Source organism: Carettochelys insculpta, chromosome 16, assembly GCF_033958435.1.
Source record: "Carettochelys insculpta isolate YL-2023 chromosome 16, ASM3395843v1, whole genome shotgun sequence".
In the NCBI taxonomy this organism is placed as follows: Eukaryota; Metazoa; Chordata; order Testudines; family Carettochelyidae; genus Carettochelys; species Carettochelys insculpta.
The window spans coordinates 16,279,637-16,297,348 of NC_134152.1; the positions used below are offsets into that span (position 1 = coordinate 16,279,637).

General features: G+C 43.9%; 1 protein-coding gene across 5 annotated transcripts in view; it reads right to left on the minus strand.

Moving 5' to 3' along the window:
- Positions 1-17,712, minus strand: part of MRTFB (myocardin related transcription factor B) — a 249,810-nt gene that overhangs the window by 54,382 nt on the left and 177,716 nt on the right. For 4 of the 5 annotated variants that reach the window (XM_075011145.1, XM_075011147.1, XM_075011144.1 and 1 more), the window contains 4 exons: positions 15,274-15,329; positions 12,323-12,398; positions 8,433-8,594; positions 7,145-7,329 (listed from right to left, as the gene is read on the minus strand). In XM_075011145.1, coding sequence (XP_074867246.1) covers positions 7,145-7,329; positions 8,433-8,594; positions 12,323-12,398; positions 15,274-15,329 — 479 coding nt within the window. The remainder of the gene's footprint in view (positions 1-7,144; positions 7,330-8,432; positions 8,595-12,322; positions 12,399-15,273; positions 15,330-17,712) is intronic. The other variant, XM_075011146.1, reaches the window with a different exon arrangement.

Here is a 17,712-nt window from a genome sequence, read left to right on the forward strand (position 1 = left end):
AGGGGGCTGGACTCGATGGCTTTCTTTAGGTCTCTTCCAGCTCTATTGTTATATGATTCTATGATTCTGGAAGACTGGGGACATAGAACTGTCAGTATATGCTTCAGGCATTTCAAAGTGTAGCTGAATGCTTCAAGGTCCCCCTCACCACAGAGAAAACAGGAAGACCTGCCCAAGTTTAACATATCTGGATACTGTACTGGACTCAATTAACTGGTTTCTAGTTTATCTACTGAGAAGCTGAATTAGTCAGGCACTGATATGGGCTTTCTAAGGGGCAAAGAAAATTATTCTGAGGGAACTACAGGCACCAAAACGTGCCTGAGGATGATCCTCCTCATTGGGCATTTTGTGCCTTCTCTGGAGTGTGAAAACCCCACTACTTCACCAGACTGAAAAGGGAAAAGAAGCAAGACCTAGAAGTGTGAGAAAGATACTGAGATGAGTTAAATGGAGATTTCAGTATGGCATTGTGGCTGGTTGTTCCAGACTGCCAGCTGTAAGTACACTCTGGCTGCGTCTACACGTGCACGCTACTTCGAAGTAGCGGCAGTAACTTCGAAATAGCGCCCGTCACGTCTACACGTGTTGGGCGCTATTTCGAAGTTGAAATCGACGTTAGGCGGCGAGACGTCGAAGTCGCTAACCCCATGAGCGGATGGGAATAGCGCCCTACTTCGACGTTCAACATCGAAGTAGGGACGTGTAGACGATCCGCGTCCCGCAACATCGAAATAGCGGGGTCCTCCATGGCGGCCATCAGCTGGGGGGTTGAGAGATACTCTCTCTCCAGCCCTTGCGGGGCTCTGTGGTCACCGTGGGCAGCAGCCCTTAGCCCAGGGCTTCTGGCTGCTGCTGCTGCAGCTGGGGGTCCGTGCTGCATATACAGGGTCTGCAACTAGTTGTTGGCTCTGTGTATCTTGCACTGTTTAATGAAAGTGTGTCTGGGAGGGGCCCTTTAAGGGAGCGGCTTGCTGTTGAGTCCGCCCCGTGACCCTGTCTGCAGCTGTGCCTGGCTCCCTTATTTCGATGTGTGCTACTTTGCCGTGTAGACGTTCCCTCGTTGTGCCTATTTCGATGTTGGGCTGAGCAACGTCGAAGTTGAACATCGACGTTGCCAGCCCTGGAGGACGTGTAGACGTTATTCATCGAAATAGCCTATTTCGATGTCGCAACATCGAAATAAGCTATTTCGAAGTTGGGTGCACGTGTAGACGTAGCCTCTGACATCTTGGGAGACAAAGATGTTCGGTTTACTTTTGTTCTCTCTGCTTATGATACTCAAAAACAAGCCAGAAGAGTAGAGAGGCTAATGTAGAATCAAAGAAGTGCGTGGACAATCATTTGTGCCCAGTGAAAGGTGAAAAGAATATCACTTAGGAGCAGCAAACTGGGTTCCGCACATTCCAGTATAAAATCACTTTTACTTGAAGCATTTATGAAATAAGCTAGGTAAATAAGTGTCTCTAAATTCTGGTAAAAAGAATCCAGTATTTACAGATACTAGAATGCACTGAATCTGAGATGATTTAATTCATGATCAGTTTTAGACAACCCAGAGAGATTGAAAAAAACAGCATTAAAGATCGTGTTTTTCAGAGATTCATATATTTTTGTTTCTGATTTTCACTGGGCTTTCCTCTCTGAATTACGGTGGAAATGTGAAATACAATGAACTCTTTCATATCTGGCATTCTATCACCTGGAACTCTCAAATAACCAGCATTTAACCATAAGTAAGTTTTCCATAAGTACAGTATAGGGAATGTAAATACAAATAAATACAGCAAATACAGTATCACTACAGTTACATGAGAGGGTTTTTTCAACAAAACTCGTGGAGTGTTAATACATAAAATGGGCTTTGTTGACAAAACCCAGCACTTTTGCTGGCAGTGTTCTGCCTCAAAACTTTGAGGCATAATGCTGCCGACTGATTCCTGTCAACAAAACAGCTGTGCGAACACCCTCAAGGTGCCTCTCCCAACAGAACAGTCTCCCATGGCCACTGGCCAGCTGAAACCAGGAGGCTCTCTGTCCACATGAAATACAGCACTATGACTAGTGCATCCTGCAGCCTTTAAAGCTGCAGTGAGGTCAGGAAACCCTGTGAGAGAAAACAGAGGCTGTGCCAGAAGCAGTGTGGGGACTGCCCCATTGCATGCATCACAGCCAGGAGGAGCCATGTCAGATGCTCAGGCACACCGCAACCCTCCAGCACCCTCAGGGGGGCGGTCACAGGGCTCCCAAGATCAAGCCAGGGGCAGCAAATGCTGGGTGCCCTCCTGGACCAGGCCAGAGCTGGAGGACCTATTGAGCCTGTGGGTGGAGAAGGAGGTGCTCCTGGACCGTGCAGCTAAGAGGTGCAATGCCCCCAGGTATGCCCACCTTGCCGCAGCTTTGGCTGACTGAGGCCACCCTGCCTGCATCCTCAAGCAGGTGTGGGCAACAGTCAAGGAGCTGCGGCAAGGCTGCACATGCCTGGGATGCACACCGCAGGTCGGGGCAGGGACAGCCACCCGCCCCCACTACAGAGAACTCTACCAGCTCCTGGGGAGAGACAACAGTGCAGAATGTCCTGCACCCATCAACAGCATGGAGGAGGCTGTCCAATCACAGGACCTCGAGCAGCCAAGGTCGGGGACATTGGCATGCTCAGATTTGGACGACTCTGACCAGGGACCCTCACCACTGTCTTGGAGTCAGGCACCTCCACCGAGGCAACACCCCAGATGTCTGGTGAGTACCCCATGGGTCACGCAGGCCTGGGCCTAGGGGGCGGGCTCACATGGGGCATGTCACATATTCACCAGCATGGCCTGGGTTGGGTCCCAAGATGCAGGGCCAGTACGTGCAACTGTGCACCTGACAGCATATCCCCTCAAGCCCCAGCAGGCAGGCCCTGGCATGTCTGGCTGCGGTGAAGGGGCAGGGGGGCACTGCTCGCTGTTGGTGGGGGGCAGAACCTTGGGGCCACATGGCAGAGATGACTTGCCATCTCTTTCCATCCTCTTCTATACAGCTGCACCATCAGAAGGCCATGCCAGCACTGCATTATCACCTGGAGCTGCCAATCCCGGACCGGCACCCGCTGCAGCCGGCACCCCACCACCATGAGGGCGGGCATGCGTGTGACAGGCATGGTGTGCCATGGAGTGGGAGGCACTCCGCCTCTATGCGACTGCCCTGGCGCGCCAAAACGAGCTCTAGGAACAGATGTTGGACTTCAGGGAGCAATCACTGCGGCGGTGTGAACTGTTCCTGTAGCGGCACAAGTGGGCATGGGACTGGCTTCTATGGTCGAGGTCCACCACATGCTGACCAGCTGGAAGGCTGCGCTGGCCCAGGGATAACTATCCACTGCCCCACTCCCCCTCCCATGCCTGCCCCCTCCTTGGCTCCTCCTAAAGCCCCTGTCCCTGACCTTCCTGCTCCCTCGGCCCCTGGCCCTCATGGCCCCAGGCTTGAAGCCATGCTGCAAGCACTGCAGTGGTTGATGTCCATTGCCAGCACGAATGGCCCTCCAGCCACCCCTCAACCCCCTGCTGCCCCTGCCCCCCCGCAGGCACTGTACCTCCCCATGCTCCCAGCCCCAACAGGGATGCTGAACCCATGATGGGAGGGGCTGCTGTGGCCAACCCTGCTCACTATCCAGCTCCTCCTCAGGGTTGTGGCTCCCCACATTATCTCCATGGAGTGATGCTCCTCACCCCGAGGCATTAGGGGTTGGGTTTTGTGCATAGGTTTTGGTTTGTAAATTAATAGTTTGGAGCACATTTTTCTGTTTTTGAAGTAAAGTGTTTTATTGTTTCATCAAAACTGTGGCTGTCAGTCCTGGGGCGGCGGTTGTGGAGTGGAGAGTGGGTGAAGTGGGGGTTGTGCTGGGAATGGGGTAGGGATAGGGACCCGAGGACCACAGTGGGGGTTATCCAAGGGGGGGTGGTTACTGGGGACCATGGACAAATCTCTCCTGTAGGACCTCCCTGATGCAGACCTTGTCTGTGTCTGCCTGGAAGGCCAGGGCCATAGCCAGCTGCTCAAACTAATATTCTGCCTCAACCCCCATCCCGGATGAAGACCTCATCCTTTACCTCCACATCGTTGTGGAGGATGCAGCATGCGGCCACCACTTCAGGGATGTGGGTCGCACCCATGTCTAGGCATGCAAAGAGACAATGAAATCTCCCCTTCAAATGCCCAAAGGCGCACTCCACTTGGAGAAGTGCCCAGTTTGGGTACCCGTGAAAGAGTTCCTGGCTTGGGTCCAGCTGCCAGCATATGGCTGCATCAGTCACGGCCGGAGGCTATGCTTCATTCCCCATAATGCACAAGGGTATGTTGATGTCCCCTATGGCCATGTCACACTGGAAGACAAAAGTACCTTCCTCCATCCTACGACATAGGATGGCACAGGACCACCTGATGTAGATGTTAGTGAATTGCTGATGGTGGTCCACCAGGGCTTGCACGACCACCAAGTGGCAACCTTTGTGGTTTAGGTACCGCTGTGTGTTGTGATCTGGGGCATGGATTGGGATGTGAGTCCCATCTATCGCACCAAAACAGTTTGGGAACCCCAAGGCATATAAACTGGCCACTATTGCATCCAGGTCACTAAGTCGGATGAGCCTCCTCAGCAATATCCTGTTGATGGCACTCACGACCTGGCTGGTGGGGGAGACCAAATGCACATGAGGGGCTGTGCAAGGCAGCTTCTGATCCCTAGTGAGCTCCCCTACCCCCCCTCCCAAGGCCCCCCATGCTTCCCCTTACCCAGGGTGGCAGGTCTCTGAGAGGGTGGGATGGCATGACCCCACCACCCCCAGGGAAAGATACCCCTCCCCTCGGTCTGGGACTGCAGCCCAAAGGCGGCTTACCTGCATGAGGATGACTTCGACAGTGCACTTCCCCACCCCATATTGGTTCCCGACAGAACGGTAACTATCTGGGGTGACAAGCTTCCACAATACAATTGCCATTCGTTTCTTGACAGGGATGGCCAGCCACGTGGGTTGTCCTGTCTCTGTACAGATGCAGAGGTCCTGCAAGGTCTCCCTTTTCATGTGGAAGTTCTGGGTCCATTCTTGATTGTCCCACTCCCCCAGTACTATGCGATCATACCAGTCTGCACTGCTGTTGAATCACCAGACCTGCCTTGGCACCCAGGGGTACGAGGGCAGATGGGGCACAGGGGCAGCAGGGGCATCCTCAATGTTGTCTGAGTCTGGCAATTCCTCCCACAGGCGGGACAGCAGTAGGGTGCGCAGCAGCTGCAGCAGCAGCTGGGTGGTGAGGGGCCAGCCCAGGGGCTACTCACGGTCCATGGGTCCCTTGGGCTGGTGGGTCTGTCAAAGGCAGGATGGATTCCCTGCTCTAGGCTGCCTGTGCCTGGCATGGATAAGCAGGGCTCAGCGTGGCCAGGCACTGGCTGGGTGTGGGGGGAAAGAGCCTTTTCAGGCATGCCTGGCTGGAGCCCCCAGAAGGACTTACTGGCTGCATGATCCTGTTTAATTGACCTGGGGAGCCCTGTTCCACTGACAGAGCGGCTGGGTGTCTGGCCACTCTCTGTCAACAGAGCGATCAGCTTGTGTGTACACATGCTCTGTCGACAGAGTTTTTGTCAGGAAAACTCTCCCGACAGCGACTTCTGTCAACAGATTGCTGTAGTGTAACTGTAGCCTGTAAGTTTACAGTGTACAGTACTACTACGGTTGGTAAAAAAGTACTCTGCATACATTTTTGTTTGTTTCATAATATCTAATCTTGTTTTTCTTTAGAGTTATGCATTACTAGCTGTATCTTTTTATTATCCAAAATATTTGAATATCTGGCACTCTACTGGTCCCAGGGCTGCCGGATATGAAACAGTTTACTGTCTACGGGTAGCAAAGAAATGGTTACGTAATTATACTATATGAGAAATTTCCTGTTCCCTGCTTTTGTTAAGCACTTTGCGTAATTAAATAGGACAAATGCTTCCTGTATTTATTTAGCAAATAAAAGGAATGTTCACACAGATATTATAGTATACTGCTATGAAGTATACCTAAATTCATATGTGCCACAAACACATTACAATCATAACAGTTAAGAATGAAATATTTCAAGAACTGATCTGTTTTCTCCCTATTGTGTCAGTGAATGTTGCAACCTGCATTATTTTAAAGCACTTTCTGAATGTTTATCCATGATGATTGGATAAAGTTCCATGAATTTGGATCCCAGACTCAGGTTTCAGGATGATGCGATGTGAGAAGGGCCTTATTTCTCCCTGATTATTTGTTTAAAACAAAATAGCAGTCTGCAGGATTAGATTTAATATTTCATGGTTTCTGCTGTCACTATATTTTAACTATTTGTTCAATGTCCTAAGTACTACAGTGTAGATAGGGGGACAGCTATATAAAGTTATCACCGCTTTTAAGAGTGCAGAGGAAAGGTACTTGCAACAAAAAGAAAAATAAAATGCAATTGTATTATGGTGGGAGGCCACGTTAGAAAATATGAGCAAAGATTTCTTTAATACGCTGGCAGGTAGACAGGTTTTGCTGACTCCATCTGTTCCTCTAGTATGTTCCTATAGTGGGGAACGAAGAAGACCCACTAGTCCATTTCTGAGTAAATCAGATTTTAACCAGCACAATCAATTTAAAAGAATTATTTTTGACTTTTTGTTCGAGTTGAAGCCAGTTATTTTATCAAGATGAAAATTTTTAAGAGCTTGAATTAACCTGCTTTAATTTGGTTACTTGAAGTTGGGTTGCCTGGTACTGTGATGAGTGAAATCTGTTGTTAAAGAAGAGGAAGTATTAATGGGGTCATATATAGCATAGCAAGACAGATTGGTGGCCAATCGGAAAAGTATAATAAAATAGGAGGTAGAATTATAAATAGTAATGAAAAGTGAGAGAAATAAAGAAATCTGAGACTATAAATAGTGCTCTTTACTTGTTTCCTTCTCCCTAGTATCTTCTGGATACGTTCAGGGCCTTTAGTACCTCTTTTTGTCAAATATGTACCCAAACTTTGATCAACAGTTCCTAGAATGAGCACTGTTCACGGTAAATGTGTCTTTAACAGCACTCTCTTTACTGAAATACAATACATACGTTTGTGATTTGATTCTGACATTTATTAATTGTACCTGTGTAGTAGAAGTAGTGTTCGGTGTTGCCAATAATGGTGAGTCACTTGTTTTTGGCTCACCAGGAGATGCTGCTGAACCCTGGGATTCCTGGCTAGCAGGCTGCTCTGGAGATAAAGCGTCACTGCTGTCTTCATCAAATGAGTAATCCTCCAAAGTCTGGGGATAGTTCTCTTGTCCAACTGCTAGGATATTTACAAAAATGAACTCCTTAGTTATAAAAGTCAATATTTAACTAGCTAGAGAAACCAGGAAATGTTGGAAATCAACAAGCATACTATGTTGTAATTAAATCAGTGGTGGACAACCTGTGGCCCATAGTCCGCATGAGGCCAACCGAGGCTCCACCTGTGGCCCATGGATCCCCCCATCTGCCTCCCTCCCCCACGCACCTCTCACACACTGGAGAACTAGCACCTCACACTTTCTACTTCTCCCAGTCCTTCCTCGCGCTTTTGTAGCGCCATGAATTGCTTGATTTGCATTCAGTCCCTGCTCCTGCCCCTCTGTCCCAGAGGTGGAACACTGAATCAACTGTTTGTGGCAGTTCAAGCTCTGGGAGGGAGAGGGAAGAACAGGGACAGAATGTGAATCATGTGATTCATGGTGCTTTAAAAGTGCTGGGATGGAGGAAGAGGAGTAGGAAGTAAGGGGATCTAATGCCCCATACATGAGAGGCACATGGGGGAGGAGGTTAGACAGGGGCTTCGTGGGTTGAGGTGGAACCCCAGTGCATGGAAGGCTGCCAGACCCACTGAGATGAAGAAAGGCCACAGGCTCACTCCCTATTCTTGGTTGCCCATCACCGAGTTTAACATTTTTCTATGTATTATTTTTGATACAATAAAAGCCATCTTAAATGATATTCAAGATCCAAAAATTGGTTAGTTAGTGGAGATGGTCTTTTAAGAAAGGATGAAAAGAAGTACATTCAGTATATTTGAGGATATGTGGGATCATCCCATAAGATGGGAGGTGACTAAACAAGAGTCATTTATGTAGCTTCAATTAATTTTTAATCATTTTTAATAATTAAAAGATTTATCTGTGTTAGACAGACAGAGCTTTATCCTCCAATCCAGTAAAAACTGGAGTATGAATAAAACACTACCACTTTGCTCAATTTAGTGCTGGTAGGAGGTAACGACCATAGAAGCTGGCATACTATAGAGCTAATTAAACAAGGTCATTTTTTCAGCTGACTCTTACTTTAAAGTTAAGGTTTAAAGTACAGATTTTTCATATTGCCTTAGTGATAAGTGATCCAAGTTGTAGCTCTTCTACTTGCCTATAATTGCTTCTTTAACACTGGAGTCTACAGGAAGGATGTTCTTTTCCACCAGTTCCATAGGCCCAGGCCTCTGAGCAATCTTCTCATTCAGATCATCTGCTAACCGAGCTCTCTTCAGTTTCATCTGTGTTGCCTGCAAAGACGGTTCTGCAAATGTTTCTAAAAGAGATAAAGCTTTTAATGATTCTGTTAAGAATTGTCTCATTTTAAGATCAGCAAAATAGCATTTGATCTTCAAAAACATACTCAAGGCACGTCAAAATCATAAAAATACTGGTGAGTCATTTTGGCTCTTTGGTAGAATGTCATTTTGTTATAAAAATACCTTTATAGTACTAACCTATCCTCAAAATTAATATTAGGAAAGGAAAGTATTCTAAGATGGCTCTTGTTTATAATATCCTCCTACAATTAACTAAATATAGCACTTTTAAAACTTCTGAAGCCATCACAATAATGTGTGTTTGTAACATTTTTAATAAATGGCAAATATAAATTTTCTTAGCATCATGAATTGAAATTTAAAATTTAAATTGAAAACTTATTCCAGACAAGCCAAAATTGCACTTAATAATAATTACTTATTTTATTATTAAATTATGATCGTGCCTGAGAATCCCAAATCAGGACCCCATTTATTTAAGCACCCTGATCAAGGATTCTGCCCCGTAACCAATTTAGGATGCAATTTATAGCTACAGAAATTACACAACATAAAGAAGCAGTCAAGTAGCACTTTAAAGACTAACAAAATAATTTATTAGGCGAGGTTTCGTGGGACAGACCCACTTCTTCAGACCATAGCCATACCAGAACAGACTCAATATTTAAGGCACAGAGAACCGAAAACAGTAATCAAGGAGGACAAATCAGAAAAAAATTATTCTGATTTGTCCTCCTTGATTACTGTTTTCAGTTCTCTGTGCCTTAAATATTGAGTCTGTTCTGGTATGGCTATGGTCTGAAGAAGTGGGTCTGTCCCACGAAAGCTCACCGAATACATGATTTTGTTAGTCTTTAAAGTGCTACTTGATTGCCTTTTTGTTTTGATAGTATATAGACTAGCATGGCTCCCTCTCTGTTACTATTCAACATAAAGCAGGTGTGTAATATTTAGTGTACACTACAGGTCGCACCTCTTAAATCCAGTACTCTCTCATCCAGTAACATCCACAGGACCACAGATGTTCCAGGACCAGAGAGCCCCAGGGCCGGAAGTGGACTAGCACTCATGAGTCCGGAGTGCTGGGGTCAGAGTGGTGACCAGCAGCCAGGCTGGGGCCAGAGCCTTAGCCCCCACTTGCTCCATGGCAGCACTGAAGCCAGGGACCAGAGCCCCTGTTTGCCCTGCAACAGGGCAGTGGCCAGAGCCGCAGCCCCACCTGCCCAGCAGCAGCACAGGGATGGAACTAGAGCACTGTGGCTGCCCCAGGGAGCCTGGGTGGGGGCCAGGGTCCTAGGGGAGTGGAAAGCTGGGGATACCTGGGGAAGAAGCCCTGCACCTCCTCAGGTCTGGCAAATTATCTTGTTTGAGACCTGTCCATGCTGGGCCAGGGAGATGAAACCTGCACAACAGACAGATGGGATTCCAAAATGCTGTTTATTAGTACAAGCAACCTTATAAATGGTGACCTATTAGAGAGGCACCTTCACATCTTAAATGTGTTATTACAACAAAGTCCTCTTCCAAGTTACTGAAATAATTTAAATAACTTATATCACTTCACAATTCATGATACAGTATTGGTTACTTTTGAAAATCCAAGAGGATAAAGTTTATTTGCTTAAACCAGTTTTCCCAAATGCTGTTCCATGGAACTCTGGGGTTCTGTGAAGTGAAAACAAGGGTTTTTTGAGAAAATGAGTACGTTGCGCTAAGGAGTCATTTGAGGCTCTGGATGCTGCCGCTTCTGACTCCCCTGCGGCTCCCTGCACTGCCACCACTGAAACAGAAGAATTAAATTTAACTGGTTTAATGGCTGGTAGGTAGTGGGACAGATCCGGCCGTTAGATCAACTGAATTTAGTTCCATTATTTCAGCGGAGGCATGGCAAAGAGCCGCAGAGAGCCACTCAATCATGAAGTGGCTGGTGCACGCACAGTGGAGATGGAACAAGGTGAACCAATAGCTATCCAGAAGGGGAGCCAGATGGGTCCTGAGGTTCCTGCATTGCCTTCCCCTTTCATTGGCTGTGACTGGCCTCTCATGTTGCCATAAGGCAGCCAATGAAATCAGGCCCTCGGGACTAGAGTTGGAGAAGCAGCAGTGGCTAAGGTAGCTTTGTCTGCCATGTTGGGTGAGATAATAGGAGGAGCTAATTCAGGCAGAGTTTGTCCAGGCAGGGTTTGTTCAGGCAGGGGGCCTCTCTGGGTGGATGGGTTAGTCCGGGGGCCAATCTGGGGCTGAGGAGGGTAAAGCCATATATAAAACTATCTTGATTTTAAAAAAAGATTTCCATTATTAAATTATTCATTATTTGATTATTCAGAAAAACTTCTTCTGTGGTAAGAATATTTTACAAAGTTAAAATTTGAATAAATTTGACCTTAGAAATGCTCTTCAATTACTTTGGCCTAAATTAAGCAAGACATTTAAGCACACATCTAGCTTTAAGCACCTGAGTAGTTCCACTGAATTCATTTTAATATTATGCAATTGCTTACACACTTTGCCTAATCAGGATCTTTGTCACTCAGGTAAGACTACCAATTTATTCTGTGAGGCTCAATAAGTTGCCTGAATTGGAAAGAAGAAACCCATTGGGGATATTTTAAAGAATGCAGCATGTCTTGTTCATAATATAGGGTACCACATGTGTGAAAACTCACCAAAAGTATGACACAAAGAACTAGTATGATTCATGAATCTAAAAGCAGATCTTGTTAGTAAAAATTTATACATTATAAGAGCACACTTATAGTTAAAGACAAGCTGGCATTTCCATCACAAACCCCAATATTCAGAATGCAATGTCTTGGTTGTTTCCCAGTATACTGGGCAGAAACTTGATATGATTTTAGCCCTACTGACAGTTTTCCCAGAACAAGTATGAATAAAATCCATTAAGCTACTGTTTTTTTTTCCAAATGTGGCACTTCAAAGCAAATTATTTGGAACATGTCTTGACAAATGTTAACTATAAAATGCTTAATTTTAAAATGTAATTTTGAAGGTTCTTAGATTTTTGTTGTGTGCTAATTTTAATGACAAAATGCAGATGGCTGGTCTATATAAAGAATCCTGATCAGTCCACGTTCTGAAAACTAAAAACAGCAGACTAAGTTCACCAAATGGAAAACTGTTAATTGATTTTAGTTTTAATAATGCTGTTTGTACATATGACTGGGACTTCAATATTAAAACATGTTAATGCACTCCCATTCAAAAACTGATTTTATTATTTCTGAGTATTAAATTTACCCAAACAGCAAGGCAAGAAAATGCGTAAATCCACTATAATTAATGGTTAACCTGATGGCCAAAGCATCCCTTAAAATTGTAAGATTGTTTCAGTGATTCCTGGAGAGACTGCAACAATTTATATTGTATGCACATTCCTCTGGAGATAAATAAAACAGAAATTAACATTATATGATACAACACAATTTTTATTTAGAGAAAACTCTGGCTATAGAGGTATTCTTCTCACAGCTGAAAAGACAGTAGTGGCCTATGTCTTTTGCTGCCCAATGGGCTAAGAATGAAGATCCGTCCCCACTAGCTCAAGTCTCCATGAAGCTCCCGATTGCCAACTGTTTACACTACAGAAAGCCATGCATAACAGCCCTGCAGCGTAATAAGTACCTCATAGCAAAGCCTGATTCAACTATATAGCCCAAACGACAATAAACCCATAGCCTGAAAAATGGGATATACAGCTTCCTACCTTCCAGAATATGCATTCTGACCAATTCTGATCGATCTGGTCTGCTGCGAATCTTGTGCTTCAGAAAATTTTCAGTCTTTAAACAAAAAACAAACAAACAAAAACAAAATCACACCAGTGCCAATTAACTACAGAACAAGGCAATTTGTTCATTCACACTCACTTTTGCAAGAATTAGATTTATGAATATATTGCTGCTTAGATCATATTCCTGTAGTTGAGCATCACTGTTTAAGGTTGTTGGAGAGATTTGTTTTTTGTACCTAAACTACTTCTCTGTAAATAAAGCCAGTAGAATTTTTGCCAAGCTGTTGTATTAATACTTAGGCTTTGACTTTGTGTGTGTGATTATTAAAATATTTATAGCCCATGTCTACACAGGCACCTTCTGTCAACAGAATGGGGCTTCTGTTGACAAAACTTGCAGAGTGTCTACATGGCCAAGGTGCTCTGTCAAGAGTCTGTCGACAAATGTGAGCTCTTTAATCGGCAGAATAATATCTCTCCCCCATTCGGTATAACTTTTCCGTCGACAGTGTTTTATCGACAGAGTGACCATGTACACAGTTCTGTCTACAGAGAGGACTTCTGGTTGCCAGGCAGCCATTTGCAGAGCTGCCATTCAACCGTTCTGTCACCAGACGGCAGTGCAGCCTGGCAGTTCTCTGTTGACAGAGCAAGTTGTATGTGGCAGCAATCTGTTGATAGAGGTTCTGTCGATATTTCTCTGTCAACGGTGACTGCTGTCGATAGAAGCTGCCCATCAAGACATGGCCATATTGTATAATAAGTATAGTGGGCAATTCACTGTGTATAGGATAAAATTTGGACCCCACCCTCCCCGAACAGTTTATACACAACACGAAATCCCATAAAATGACCCACCTTCCATAGACTCTTTGTCTAACTCCACTCACTTCTCTTAACTAGGGCCCAAACACAGAGCAAGAAAGGAGATTGAAATTTATATCTGATAGGTGTGGCTGAACTGGGTTTTGGGAAAACAGCACTCTGTTACAGCCATTAAATGACTAGAGTAAGCAAGACAGAAATGGTCTTTCAGCTGCCTTTAAAACTCATTTTTTTGGTGTACTTGAAAGTTAGTGACATCCCTTCTTCAAAGCAGCAGGCACCAATAATGACCAAATTGCTTCCAGCCATTGTGGTGGCAAAGGGAGGGCCTTCTCTACACACATCAGCAGATCCAGTGTAAGGGCCAGAGACACCTGAAGTGTCTGAATCACAATCCCTGCCTAAGCAATCCACTATTCCATCAGGTAGGCCTATGCCATAATAGCACAATTCAGACCTTTGCAGGCCTGGTGACAGGGGGAGCAAAGCAGGCAACTGCCTCAGGGCCCAGTGATTCAAAGATCCTAAGCTCCAGCTGCTGCTGTGGCAGCAGTGGTGGCAGTCAGAGCCCAAGGAACTTTGTATCACCACCAGAACTATGGGATGAAGCACTGGGCCGCACGCTCCAAACGGTGATGAAGGGGTAGGGGACAGGGACACTGCACTCTGGGCAGAAAAGACAACCAGCTGCTGTTGGCCCTTATTAAAGTTCTAAAACTATATATCTATATCTATCTCTACATACCGATAGATAGATAGATAGATATAGATATACATAGATATATATAATTGCCCACTGCCCTACCTGTAGCTCTATTAGAAAGGATATTTTTAGGTGATGTCTATTTGTCCATTATCCTTCATAAAAGAATCAGAAGGTGGACTGTGCCAGTACTGTACATAGCAGCAGCCAGTAGCTCTAGCACTGGCCTCAGAAGTTTCTACATTATTTTAGATCATTATGAATGTGATCCAGATCAGTGGTGACCTCTTGAATCTGAAGACAGGCACACTGAAAATAGATCTACTCTGCATTCCACATCTGCAGAAGAATGTAAATGGAGTGGAATTGCCATGGTTTAGTATAGTGCATAGCAACTCAGGCACCAGTGAGCTCTTGTTCTTTGGTGTGTCTCCATGACAACCCATGAGAAGGGAAAATTACCAAGAGCTGGAGCAGGGGAATTGGACAGTACATTTTACAATGATCTCAAGCTGGATCAATCTACAGAGAAAGAAGGCAGATACCACAACTGTTATCGTAGTCCTAGAATGTGGAACGTCAGGATAGATAATACAGTAAACTCTTTCATATCTGGCAGCCGTGGGAGAAGGAAGTTGCCAGATATTCAAATGTTCTGGATAATACTGAGGTATACCTAGCAATGCATAACACTAAAGAAAAACAAGATTAGATATTAACAAACAAACAAAAATGTATTCAGAGTACGTTGCTTACCAACAACAGTAGTACTGTACACTGTAAACTTATACTGTATGTGCTGTGTTTACTCTCACTATACTGTATTTATGGAAAATGTAACTAAAATTTGCTCATGGTTAAAATGCCAGCTATTTGAAAGCTCTGGATAATAGAATGATGGATATGAAAGTGTTTACTGTATGATGGTGGAATTTTTTCCCCCTCTTGCTTACGGCTTGTCCACAATGTGGTTTTAGCTACCAGAGTATCTACATTGATACAGCTGGACTGGTGCCTAAATACTCCAGCACAGACAAGGCCTCTGTTTTCTTGCACAAAACGGGTCATTCCCCTCTGCTGTCATTTTAACAGTGCTCTTCTTGGACTGGGGGCCAGAGGAACATCATCACATCTTGCCCCTTACCTGTCTGGTATCTGTGAAGAATTAAGAATACTTCTACTCACCACAAGAGATGAACTACAAATACTGCATTTTAATTTTAGGGATTCTGCCGGAATACGATGATAAACTATTTGAAATTATAATAAAATGTCCCACGCAGTCTCAGCACTGACTACCCCACATTATTTTTGTTTTCGAAAGTAAAGTAGCTTTATTTTGCAGATATTTATAGTATGCTGATAGTTTTTAAAAAGCATAAACTAGATCCCTTACCCTGGCTCGTTCCAAGCTCTTCCTCTGCTCATGGAATGCAGCTGGGCTTTTCAAAGCTGTGAGAGGAAAGAAAGAGTTAAACTGACAGGGAATGCTTTCCAAATGAAATGCTCTGATCAGTGTATTAGTTAATAACAGGCATCTTGCACTCAACACTAGATCACACATGGAACTCCACTTCATTAGCTCAACATCTGACTCTATTTATCATTTGCTTGTGTTTACTGAAGGTTAAATTCATCCTGTGCAGGAAGCTGAAGTGGGACGGAAGTATTATGTGTTCTTTGTGCTGGCCCTTTGTGCAGGGAAGAGTTCTACCCCGAGATCCCCATGTCCAGGTTAAGGCTTTCTCATGTGGTGCATTATTGTAACTCATTGATATAACAGGTATAGATACTAAACTGGGATTTGTAGCTGCAGATCATGAAGAGAAAACAATCTCCACTTCTCTTGCATATGCAAAGCACATTAGAAGATTTTTAAGGTACACTGTGATGCCCTAATTAAATACAATTTTTAATGCTACCCATGTCCAGTGGTTTGGTTTTTTTTTTGTGCTGGTACTTGCCAGTACTGACTACTGGCACCTCAGCAGCACAAACTGTGGGATCTCTGTCCAGGTGACAGGTGACGTGGAACCCCTGTGGCAGCCCCAGACCCTGGAACCCTGGAGGGGAAGGGGAGAAGAGAGACAGGGAGCTGGCTGTGTACCGCCTCCTTTTTTTTTTTTAAAAAAAAGATCTCATGTCCCATGCTGGTGTCCTATTGCTACTTACCAATAAAATGCTCTACAGAAGAATTTTATCAGCCAGCTTTCAAAATACTGATGCTGTCTATCTGCCCTACTATATTACCCTTCACTTACAATTTATTTTCTCTCATAATAAATATAGGAAAGATCAATTTACAAAACATTCACCACAGTTAAAGAACCTGCCTTTTACTAAGAATGAATCAGTTTTTAAATCTTGCACAAACATAAAATATTCAAAGTAATGAACAGTTAAAATAGCATAGCACCATAATGTTGTATTTCACTTTGAAGCAATTTTCAAGAAAATATGAACAGCTAAGGGAAAAATTTCCAGACACATTTATATTTTTTAAAATGATATCTCCTCAGTTTCCTACTGAAGTCTGTTGATTTCAAGACAGAAAGAGAAAGGTGCCACCTGGGAGCCTATTCCACAGTGTCATAAGTTTGCAACATTGTAGCTGAAAGCCCAGCTGTGCTTGAGAGATAAAATACAGGTGAAGATCACTGCTAAGCCACTCCTACACTGAAAAGGTTAAGAGGATATGACAGTGAAGCAGCACCAGGTGAGTTGCATATCTGCAAACCTCCACAAAGAGATTAGTTTCAAGAAGTCATGCAATAAATTGTGACTTCGCCAGTGAAGACAAATATTATTTATAATAATTGTAACTAATCAATTTTTATAATTTTAAATAGACATATTTGTTTACTGAATAAAGTACATAATTCTTCATAATTCATTATTTTTTTCTAATATGGTCTGTAATCTATGGAGTCCAGTTTTCTTTAACTAGACATTGTCAACTTCCACTGATTCTAAAAGGGAACTGAGCTAAAGATGGTCAGATTGGGGCAGAGTAAAGTGTTCAGTGCAGTTAGGCATAATGGAGCCAAAGATGGCTTTAATAATCATAAGCTGCTTTATTTTTCTTCAGCTGCTTATAGTCCCAAAAGAATGTTATAGCAGTCAGGGATAACAAGGGCATAAACCTTCCATAACCAGAGCTCTCTTCTTTTTCATGGGAGATAGAGCGGTGGTGGTTTTGGAGCTGCAACAGCTGTTCTGTGTCACTTAAACACCCTTGTGGTATTGATTAAACTGACTTTCGATTACTCTTCTTCTGGTGAAACAGACAAAGATCTTAAATAAGCAAAGTCCAGGGGAAAAATGGACATTAGGACCAAATCTAGTTAGTTTACTCTAAGGAACGGAAAAAATTAGAAACGTATTTTAAACTACAATGTAGTTATTTCAGATATACAGTACTGTAAATACAAGTAAAGTAACTAAATTAACGGAGTTTTCAAATGTTAGCTGACCAATAAACAGCATCTAAATTATCTAAATATTCAGACTGTAACTAAATTAATAAACAGTAATTTTGTTTAAGATTGTATCATAGAATTAGAGATGGAAATGACTTCCAATCATCCATGTTGAATAGTAACAGAGAGGTAGCCGTGTTAGTCTGTACTCCAACAAAACAAAGCAGCAGAAATACAGCACTTTAAAGACTAACAAATTGATTTATTCGGTGATGAGCTTTCATGGGACAGATCCACTTCTTCAGATCCTGTCCCATGAAAGCTCATCACCGAATAAATCAATTTGTTAGTCTTTAAAGTGCTGTATTTCTGCTGCTTTGTTTTGTTCCAATCATCCAGCAAACCTTATTTTTCCA